The sequence below is a fragment of the Vigna radiata genome, chromosome 1 (assembly GCF_000741045.1).
Source record: "Vigna radiata var. radiata cultivar VC1973A chromosome 1, Vradiata_ver6, whole genome shotgun sequence".
Classification (NCBI taxonomy): domain Eukaryota; kingdom Viridiplantae; phylum Streptophyta; class Magnoliopsida; order Fabales; family Fabaceae; genus Vigna; species Vigna radiata.
This window is the reverse complement of record NC_028351.1, coordinates 29,732,999-29,744,169: the sequence shown is the minus strand read 5'-3', so window position 1 is coordinate 29,744,169 and position 11,171 is coordinate 29,732,999. Positions and strand designations below refer to the sequence as shown.

The 11,171-nt window shown below is 34.9% G+C and overlaps 1 protein-coding gene across 1 annotated transcript; it reads right to left on the bottom strand.

The window, feature by feature from the left end:
- Window positions 1–3,177: 3,177 nt before the first annotated feature.
- On the bottom strand, window positions 3,178–5,808 carry LOC106761100 (shikimate O-hydroxycinnamoyltransferase). The gene is made up of 2 exons (XM_014644610.2): window positions 5,188–5,808; window positions 3,178–4,210 (listed from the first exon to the last, which is right to left on the bottom strand). The coding sequence occupies exons 1-2, from the start codon at window positions 5,635–5,637 to the stop codon at window positions 3,263–3,265; spliced, it is 1,398 nt and encodes a 465-aa protein (XP_014500096.1). The 5' UTR covers window positions 5,638–5,808; the 3' UTR covers window positions 3,178–3,262.
- Between the last annotated feature and the right edge of the window lie 5,363 nt (window positions 5,809–11,171).

Sequence of the window (11,171 nt, the reverse complement as noted above, 5' to 3'; positions counted from 1 at the left end):
TCTTCAAAAAGATCACGATGAAGAAAAGCATTATGGACATCAAGCTGATGAAGAGACCAATGTTGAGGAGCAACCAAAGCTAATAAATAGCATACTGTAACCATTTTAGCAGTAGTTGAAAAAGTGTCATGATAATCGATATCTTCTAGTTTGGTATATCCTTTTGCAACTAGACGCGCCTTATACCGTTCAAGAGAACCATCAGATTTGCGCTTGATTTTGTATACCCAACGACAACCAATAGCCTGCTTTCCAGGAGGAAGAGTCGTGATAGACCAAGTATTATTGGCCTCTAAAGCAACCAACTCATATTTCATTGCCTTTTGCCAATGAGTGTGAGAAATAGCTTGATCATAATATGTAGATTCAATCATTAGTAATAACGGCAAGAAAAGAACGATGTTGAGGTGTGTAACAATCATAAGAGATAAAATTGTAGAAAGGATATTGTGTACCTTTATTTGGAAAACATGATGGGGATGACAATGGGTCGGGAGACACTACCTGATTGCAAATATAATCTCGCAAAGTTGTAGAAGGACCATGAGATCGTTGAGAACGACGCAAGGGAACCATAGGTGGGGAAGTAATGGGAGGCACGATTCTGTTTTCTTTAGGTGCTAGTTGAGTGTATGAAGGACTCTCAAATGGAGGATTATCTGGGATAACATTAGGTATGATAGGGTCTAGGGTGGTTGGAGGAGTATCAATGGATTCATACGGAAAAATAGCGTCATGGAAGACAACATCACGACTAGTGAAGACTTGGTGAGTTTCAAGATCATATAACTTGTAAGCTTTTTGGCAAAGAGGGTAACCAAGAAGAACACATCTTTGGGCAAGAGGAGCAAACTTATGAGAAACATGAATATTAGTAGCATAAGCAAGACATCCAAAAACTCTAATGTGTGAATAAGAAGGGATTTTACTATATAGGCGCTCAAAAGGTGTCTTGTGTGAAAGAAGAGGTGTAGGCAACCGATTAATTATATGGACAGTAGTGGAAACACATTCTGCCCAAAATTGTAAAGGAAGATGAGTTTGAAAATGAGTTCGTGCTGACTTAAGGATATGTCTATGTTTGCACTCGACAACCCCGTTTTGTTGAGGTGTGTAAGTGCAAGAATGTTGGTAAGTGGTACCTTATTGTGTAAAAAAATCTTGCAGAGAAAAAATTTCCTTTCCATTATCAACCTGAATATTGGCTATATTGGTATTAAATTGAGTTTTGACAAAAGAAAAGAAATTTATAAGATGTTGGGTTTCACTTTTATGGTGCATAAAAAAAACCTAAGTAAAAGCGAGAAAAATCGTCCACAATAGTCAAAAAATACCTAGCACCAGAAAGAGAAGGAATTTTATATGGTCCCCAAATATCACAATAAAGTAATTGAAAAGGTTTAATTGAAGAAATAGAACTAATTGGAAAAGGAAGTCGTGTCTGTTTTGCAAGAGTACAAACATCACAAGTTTTATTTGACTCTAAAGAGAGATTTAACAAAGTTTTAGCCATGAAGTCTAATCTAGATGGAGATAGATGTCCTAGTCATCGATGCCATAAGGTAGCAGAAGTGTTTGAAGGAGGAGATGACTTGGTGACATGGGCTGCTATGGATTGAATGGGAGTTTGTGACTTGTTTGATGTCGTTGTTTACCCAAACCAATTGTCATCCTCGTCATCAAATCTTGCAAAATACACCCAGAAGGAAAAAAGGTTACTAAATAGTTTAAATCTCGTGTGACTCGACTTACCGACATATCAAATCTACTTTGCAAGACGACACCCCAAGCACATTTTTTAAATAAACAATTGGGCACAAAGGTAGAGTGCTAGTAGAGATAATTGGGGCTTGGTCATCATTTGGCATAACAACTGGTGGTAAAGAAGTGTTTTCTTTATTGCTAACAAGTTTGGTGAAGAAATAATGTGATCAGTAGCCCCATTATCAATTATAAGTTTGGGTGGTGACAAACCTGAAGAAACATTGGTGTTGTTGGCCTTAAGATTAGCTGATTGAGATGATTCATTACCCTGTATAATAAACAACATTTGTTGGAGTTGCAATTCAGTTAATACATGCATTGCAGACTGCATCTGTTGCATCATTGGAGTCGCTGTGACAATATTATTAGCTAAAGATTGACTACTCCCATTGTGCTTAAAGTAAGCATTCTTGGTTGTTCCATGCTTTGGGTGATCAGGAGGATAACCATGTAACTTCCAGCATGTGTCTCTTGTATGATGATCTCTATCACAGTGAGAACAATGCAGCGACTTTCGATTAGATTAATTAAGAGGAGAAGAAGAGCCTTGTTTGCGTCGAACAACAAGGGCTACTGGTTCATTTTTTTTTAATAGCCATGGCTGAAGCTTCTATTGTGTCACGTGCAGTGCTCAAATGTTGCTATTTTTCTTCTGGAATGATGGAAGAATAAGCTTGTGTAACATCAGGCAATGGATTCATTAAAAGGAGTTGGCCACGAATAGCACTATAAGAGTCATTCAACCCCATAAGAAACTGCATCAATTTATGCCTTTTACTGTCAGCTCCACAAGTGCAGGTTGCATTACTATAGGAGCCTAACTCATCCCATAATATTTTAAATTTCCTGTAATAGGATGCAACTGTCATTTGATCTTGAGCCAAGCAAGCAATGTCTCTCTCAATCTGAAAAATTCGTGGTGCGTGGCTTTGAGAGAAACGATTTTGAAGATATATCTCATAGAAAATAACATTATCGATAATATCAGGTGCCAAAGAATTATAGATTCAAGATAACACCATGTCATTGCATTTTTTCCATGCTGTATATTCTTCTGGTTTGGCCTGAAAAGAAGGTGACGTGAGAGTTCCATTAAAAAAACCCAATTTCAATTTTGCATTCAAAGAGATGACCATGGCTCTACGCCAAGTCGAATAATTGTCTCCATCTAGAGTTTTGGAAATAAGAACAATTCCATAATGGTCAGAATGATGGAGAGAATAAAAAATGTTGAATTTGATTCATTTCTAGCCATGGGAATAAGGATAGAAAAAAAATTGGGCAAAGGATCGTTCCTCCTTCTGATACCATGTAAAAAAAGAAAATAGGAAAAAATCTATCTTATTAATTTTGAATAAAATATAAAAGATATATATAAAAGAAAATCTATAATTCTTTTATTTTATCCCTATAAATATTTTATAATAATGTAACATTATTATTACAAATCAATTATAACAATATATTTTCTCAATAATCTCATAATATTATTTATTTTCTAACAAAGGTAATCCCATGTCATGGGTCTAAAAACATCACCAGCCTCACATTCTATGACTTCCAATTGCTCCTTCGTAAGATGCATGTACACAACCCAATCACCATTCCCTAGAGGGCTCTTCATTGGCATCACATAACCAGCTGCACCACCCCAGGGAAAATGGAATGACCCAAACACAAGCTTCCCCCACCCAAAATCCATCTTCCCCTCCAAAAACCTTTGCCCACAAGACACCACAAAGCTCCCTCCTTCACTTCCATCTCCGTAAATCCTTGCCAACCCTCCCTCTGGTCTATGACCCTCCACCCAATCAACCAGCCCCAAGAAATGCTCCTCCGTCGTCGCCTCCGCCAAGAACTCGTGAACCGCGTCAGCCACAAACCCTAACGGCTTCTCCATCAACTCCTCCACCACCTTCTCTCCAAAGGGTATCGAAAGCACGTTCCCGAAGTAATTCCCTATCAACGCTTCCTTCACTTTCTCACTTTTCCACAGTCTTCTCCTTCCATCAACCACGACTCCCACTTTCGCCATCCTTTTGCCCCTTCCCTCTCTTGAAGCCGCACGTGCAACCATTTTCCACAACAACGCACAAAAGCACTCAAGCTTCGTACGTTTTCCACCATTGCTACTCGCAAGGGCTTGCATGCTGTGAAGTTTCTCAGAAGTTACGTAGTATATGCGACTCAAGAGAGGGGCGGTTGCGGTTTGAGGTGGGGTAAACTTCGAATTAGGGGTGTACATTTGGTGAAGGGAAGGAGGAACAGAACATGGACGACGAGGAGTGAGGAGGGACCGACGGAAACATGGGCTCACAGTTGTGGGCTTGGTGGGATGGGCCGTATCGGCCCATGAAGTCAGAAACATGTTTGCTGAATACCCATCTGCAATGCGATGATCAAATGAACATGCTACAACTATTCCACCGCACTTTAGTGATGTTGCCTGCATTAGGATAAATTCATGTAAAAGAATCCATTAAAGTACTCTAATCCTAGTTTTCTGTTTTCTTTTCCTATCACGTTTTTTTTCTTTTTTTCGTGAAATCCATTTCTTATTCAAATCGGTCTCTTTCCATGAAATAGCAGCCACATTTTGATTAAGACAAAGTTGCCAAGAAGAGAAAAAGATGGTTCTTATAAAATATCCTTTTTCTTAACAAAAATATAGCAGCCACGTGATAATAAAGAACAAGCTGCCGAATAGTGTCTGAGAAAAACGTGTTTCCAAAATCTCCTTTTTAAAGAAAAAAAATAGCAGCCACACGTTCTACGTCACAAAACCAGGTTGGACGTTATGGGGGTGAATGTTGATTGAAAATCTAGGTGGATGATGAAAAGGGTAGTATTAATTTTGTTCCTAGCAATTTTTTTCACATTTAATATATTATTTTATCTTTTACTTCTTTTTTGCAACTATAAAAATTGAATTTTTAATGACTAAAATATCTATAAAAGTGGATTGTCAAGTTGTTCAAGTGATTGAGAACCCATCATTAAAAAAGTTATTTGTAATTATAAACAAAGAAAGATTGAAAGATAAAATAATAAATATTAAGTGTGTATAAAAATTTATTAGATATTAAAATAATATAATTAAATTATTACACTAATATTATGTTTTAAAAATATAAAAATGACCGTTAATGATATACATAAATGTAATATTTTCAAAATTATAAAAATATTTGGAATGAGTATACTTGTTTTTCTCATGGTTAAAGTCTAACATTAGTTCAAAAAGTACTTCAAGTGTTGTTTTATGTCAAAATAGTTTCAAGTTTGATTTTTTTTTTATCAGTAAATAATATTTTATATCTATAAAGGGAACATTTTGGTCAAAATGATTTCAAGTTTGGTTGCTATGTATATTTAAAGAAAAAGTTTTATAAACCAAATAAAATATAAAAAATGAAGTAGTACCTGTACAACAAGCACACCATTCTTCTTCTTTGGAACAAACTTGCCTTCAATAGATTGGTCTGGATTGTAAAAGTTGAGGTTCTTAAGTTCAACATCTGCCTCAGCTTCAACAAAATCAACACCACGATTGTTACAGAGAACTTCAGGTTCACCCATGCTGTTGAGCACGACTTCACCTGCAAACACATAATAAGAGATTAGGGTTTGTGCCAAGGCCTTCTTCAAAGACCCCACCATGGTTCCAAAGGTCATTTTGTTGGTGGCACAGTCTTCCATGGTTGTGGATGTGATAATAGGGTTCTTGTAGCAAAAGAATACTCCTACATCCAATGGAGGTAGAAGCAGGTCAAGGTTCGACAGTGGAAGCCAATGTTCTTGCACTGGTAACACTGCTGCCACCACCTCTTCGTTCGTCACACTCACAGAGAAATCTCCATTTTCAGAACACATTTTTTGATTAAGAGGTGAAGAATTGGTGTCGATGTTTTTGGATTTGTGTGATGAAGGTGTTTGTCCAAGCGGTGCATTTATAAGCGTGGTGATGAGAAGATATATATGGTGGGATCAAACCAAGTGCTGCTTTTACTTTTTCATTCCCTGGATTGGAATGATCCACGTCAAATAAAGTCGAATACGTCCTAAAAATTTATTTCAAGTAACATTAATGTGGTTGATATATGACTACTATATATCCACATTTGACGTCACAAATAGAAATCCAGATTTCTAAAAGATATGCTATTAATTTGTTTAAAAATGAGCTTTAATAAAAATTAAAAGTATAACATTTCATATTTTAAAGAAATTAAAATAAAATAAAAAATACTTAGCAAGGATAAAAATAAAAGTTTACTCATTTCGTTAGAACTAAAATCTTCAATTTTACGTACTTTAAAGATTAAAGGGAAAGAAATTGATTTGACACATAAAACAAAAATAAAATAATTATAAAAATGTATACTTTAATATTTAAAAAAAAAAATAAAAAAATAATATCAAATAAATATAACAAATTTAAATATGTCAAAATAATAGTTTTAAAGGTGAATTCTCAAACAATCGTATGTTTAAGGCAACAATTAATTCTTTATTCACTTCAATGAGTCATTGTATAAAAGGAATTTGTGTTTGTTTTTTTTTTTTTTCTATTAAAAAATTCTATGCATTGAAGATTTTGGTTCTTACGAAATGAATGAACTTTTATTTTTATCCTTGCAAAGTATTTTTTTACTTTATTTTAACCTTGAAATATGAAATTATATACCTTTAGTTTTTATTAAATAACACATCTTTTAGAAATCTGGATTTCTATTTGTGACGTCAAAATGTGGATATATAGTAGTCACATGTCAACCACAGTTAAATAAATGTTATTTGAAATAAATTTTTAGGACGTAGAATAATTTAATGAGTTAAATTTAAAGTTTATTTTTTAAATAATAATAAAATTATTTAAAATGTATCTTAATAATATTTGTTATTTGATAGAGTTATGATACATAAGATTATCACTAATGGGTCATCATGAGATATATGCGGCATGAGAGAATTGAATATTTCTTAAAAATTGAAAATAAAATATATTTATAATATATAAGTTGGAACAAATCTTATTTTATATATGTTATACTAGTATAAAAACAGGATATTATGTCATGCATTCAAAGTTTAACCACTGAATAATTAATGTTAAAAATTATTGGTGACATTTTTGTAAATGTTAAAAATAGAATGACTTAGTTTCAATACCAATAGGGGATGAATTGGTGAAACACAAAAATCAGAGTCTTTTCAAAATCTTTTTCATAAAAGAATAAACTTTCAAAAGTTTATTGAATCGTAAGCAAAAAGATATTTCAAGTGCAGCGAAAATAGTTGACTACGTAAAAAGTAAAGTCGACTTAAAATGTAAAAGTGTAGGGTAGAGAATTCAAACGCAGATTTTTATACTAGTTCGACCAAACTGCCTACATCCAGTCTCCTTCCAATCCCAGGAAGCAAATGCACTATAATGGTCAAGGTTTTTACAACAAGGTTTCTACAGCGACCTCCACGTAAAAATATAAAACACCTCTCTAACCCTCTAACCAAAATTTAGGCATATACACACAAAGAACAACAACAAGATATCCCCTCTCCTACAGTCTTTAACCACTTTGAACAATCCTCAAAGTCTCAGAATGCAGCACGTCCTCTTCCTGTAATCACAACGGGACAACCACAATCTTCACAAGATTGAGAGAAGTAGTCGATCACGTTTCAAACACCTCAATGTGCAGTATGATCAATCTGTCTTTGAACACAAACTCTTACTCTACAAGCAAGCACCAAAGAATGATCACTTCGGTCTTTCTTGATGAGTTCTTGGAGCTTAGCACGTTCTGCAAATTTGAAAAGAATCAATGAAATCGTTAAAATCACAAAAGTCTCTTCATAAATCAAATTTGCGTCTATATATAGTTTTTCACAAAATTGACACTCCTTAAGTCGACTATGCTACTAATCGAGTCGATTATACACAGACAGTTATAACAGTTAGTATCAATCAGACCAACTTAATTGATTACGCACTTAATGCAATTGACTCACAATTAATGTTTGGTCAAAGATATAAAATATAGTCGTTAAACATCACAAGCATTAACAGAATTTCAAAACATAGCTAACTAAGTCGAGTAGCTTGCGCATACAGTCGACTTTGTAACACTTCAATGCAGTTTTGAAAAACTTTCTTTGTAGAAATATTCACAGCACACTTTGAAAGAGTTTGTGCAAAACCACGAGTTTTAATCGACTTGCTTCATAATGAAGTCGACTTAAAATTGTTGTTTTGCCACACAATATAAGTTTAACAAAAGTGCATGTGGTTTTTCTTTTTCAAATCATATGTTATAAAATCACAGCTAATATCTCATGTAGAACACAATAAATTTGCATACAATGACAAAATCAACACAAACATGTTCTCAAGTAATCATAAACATGAAAGTAATGAACATGTAACATATATTAGTACATGTGTTATTAATAATATGTTGTCATCATCAAAAACCAGAAGCTTTGTGAGATTGTAAGGTTTAGCTAAACCAGTGTTCCCATTATCAACAATCTCAATAGTAAATAAATGCAACTATTAGACGTCATTTAGGATTATAATTCAACATCAATTTGTTATAAGACGTCGAATATTAAGAAGTCCGACGTCCTATTAGGTAAATTTTGCGAAAATGCTTGGCACGAAAGTGAAAATGTACATATGTACAGCGTCTAATGTCCCAGAATTATACGTCAAAAGGTTATAAAACGTCGAATGCCCTAGAGTTAGACGTCAAAAGGTTAGTGAATTCAATAAATATTTGACCGGCAGGTTCAAAATTCATTCAATTTATCTAAACGCGCGAGATCTTCTTCTCTGCTCAAACTTTTCTTTCATTTAATACAAATGCATGTTGATTAACTACCTCAAGTATGATTTTCGTTTGTTTTGACCAATTTGTTTTTGTGTTCTTATTCTTTATAGGCGTATTCTGCTTTCTTTCCCACTGGTGGCAACACTTTATTCCGACGAACCCACCTTTTGAATGTTACCTTTCGTTTTCATTTTAAAGAACTTATTTGTTGAACTTGGTTTTCTTTAAAGCGTGCTTAGCCTAGGGTAATTATGGGATAGGTGACCTTTCGGGAAGTTTTCTTGGAAAGTGTGTGAGTGAGGACAAAGCACATTGGAAAGCCTCGTGTTGATGTGTGGGGGCAGTCAGCAGTCCCTGTAAGTTGCCGGGACGTTACACTTCCCAAGAGACTTGAAAGGCTTTCTCATTCACGTGAATTAAAATAATAAGACTTGAAAGGACAAATTAAATAATTGTGTAGGAGAATAAAATATGAACATGCAAAAGAGATTGATTCAAATGACAAGAGAAAACAATGGATGAATGGAGTTGTTGGGGGTTTACAATTTCATCTTTATCCGCTCTCTCTTATCCACTCCTCTTGAATTATTAGCTTGATTAATTAATTGTCATGCAACTTTCTTAGCCTACCCTTAACCCGATCCCTTGGTGAAAAGAGCCTAATACTAATTACTGACTTTCTATCCCTAGCCTCCCCTAGCAATTAATACCACATTATAGAGCAGAAGTTAAATGCAATTGATCGTCATACCCCTATCCCTAGGTGATATTGCATAATCAAGAAATTGCTCACCAGTTCATGACATTACTGTACGTCCCCATATCAATAAAGACAAACATCAGTTATCGAGTGAGTTAAACGATAAAGGCATTAAGCACAGATGTGAACTCGCAATAGGGGTATTTATAGGTGAGGAGCATAGTAGAAAACAGGCCCAAGCCCAACTGACCATCGCCCGGCGGAACAAGTGTGGCGCCCGGCGGTTTCCCATAAACCTCAAAACCGCCCGGCGGTAAGGGTCACTGCTCGGCGGTTTCCCTCAAAACTGCCCAACGCCAACGCCAATGCCTCCTCCTCACCCTAGACCGCTCGGCGGTGTAAGTTGCCGCCGGGCGGTGCGTCGACTCTTCAAATCTTCAATTTNNTTCTCTTTNCTTGAGTCTACGACCTTTATCTTCAACTCCATTCTTCATTTTCTTAGAAATGCTACAAAACAATGCAAAACAAGCATAATATCGCTAAAAACAACTTTTGACTCTCTACACATTTATTGAGTTTTGCTTGATTCTCAGCTCATTCCAAGTAGTAAAGGGTGTAATTAGGTCTAAAATGACATATGAAAATAACTGTTTTTCAACCTTCATCAATTAACGTCGTACATTATCAAAATTTGACGTTAATTAACATTAATTGATGTCAGACATAAAGAAATATCGCACATTAATTTGCTCTACTCGAAACGTCAGATTGTTCTATGTATGACGTCAATTAACGTAAATTAACGTTGATTTTTGTTAATATGATGTGAATTTAACGTCTCCCGGTATGATGTCGGCCTTGAATTCGACGTAAAAGGCCGAAAAACACCAATGTTATACAATGTTTTTGTACTCATCCTAGTTTAGTAAAATTAAGTTGGACTTAAAATCTACTTCTTAAAATAAATATATCTTCAGTTGATCATTTATGTTATATAAATCAAAACTTGCTAATTTTACAAAATCTAAAAATAAAATACTTTAAGACATAATATTATTATAAACTACTTCTGGACTATTTTTTTTAATTGACAATTTTAATTGTTAGGATTTGTTAGTAAGGGGAGTTGAATCCGCAACCTCTCTCATTCTCTTCTCTAACCCCACCATAAAATATGTGTAATAAAAACAAAAGTATGTAATCACTAGTCCAAAGAAGTCTTTTTATAACGATTATAAAGAGTTTTTTTCCAAATTATCCCAAAATTCTAAAAGTTCTCTTTTTGATAACGGTCTAAAAACCGTTATTTTCATACTTAAATTTGATATCAAAACACACCCTTTAAGACTTAGAATGAGCTTAAAATCAAGTAAAACACTTAGTTGAGTCATTAGAGAGTCAAAAGTTGGTTTTAGAGATATTATGCTTGTTTTTACATTGTTGTGCAGGGTTTTAAGGTGAATTGAAGATGGAAGTGAAGTAAGGTGGACTTAGACCCGTGAAAAAGGAAAAAAAAAAGGATGAAAAGAAGGGTCAAGTGAACCGTCGAGCGCCAGAATGGACCGCTGAGCGTACAGAGCGATCAAATGCAAACCGCTCACCGGTAAAATTGACCGTTGAGCGGTCCAACGGCTAAAAGGGAAACCGCTGAGCGGTTTACTTAGGCGCCTAGGCGGTTGTTTGTTTTTATTAGCTCATATTTTGTACTCTTGTTTATCTTTTTGGCTTATATATAGCCCCAGTGCGAATCAAAACTCAATCTTTTGGCAGAGAGAAACGTCCAGAGCTGTTCCACACACCTTGGAGGAGGTTCCTTGGATGCTTAGGCTCCAATCTACCAAGTTGAGGGTTATTCCTTCCATTCTTTCCTTATA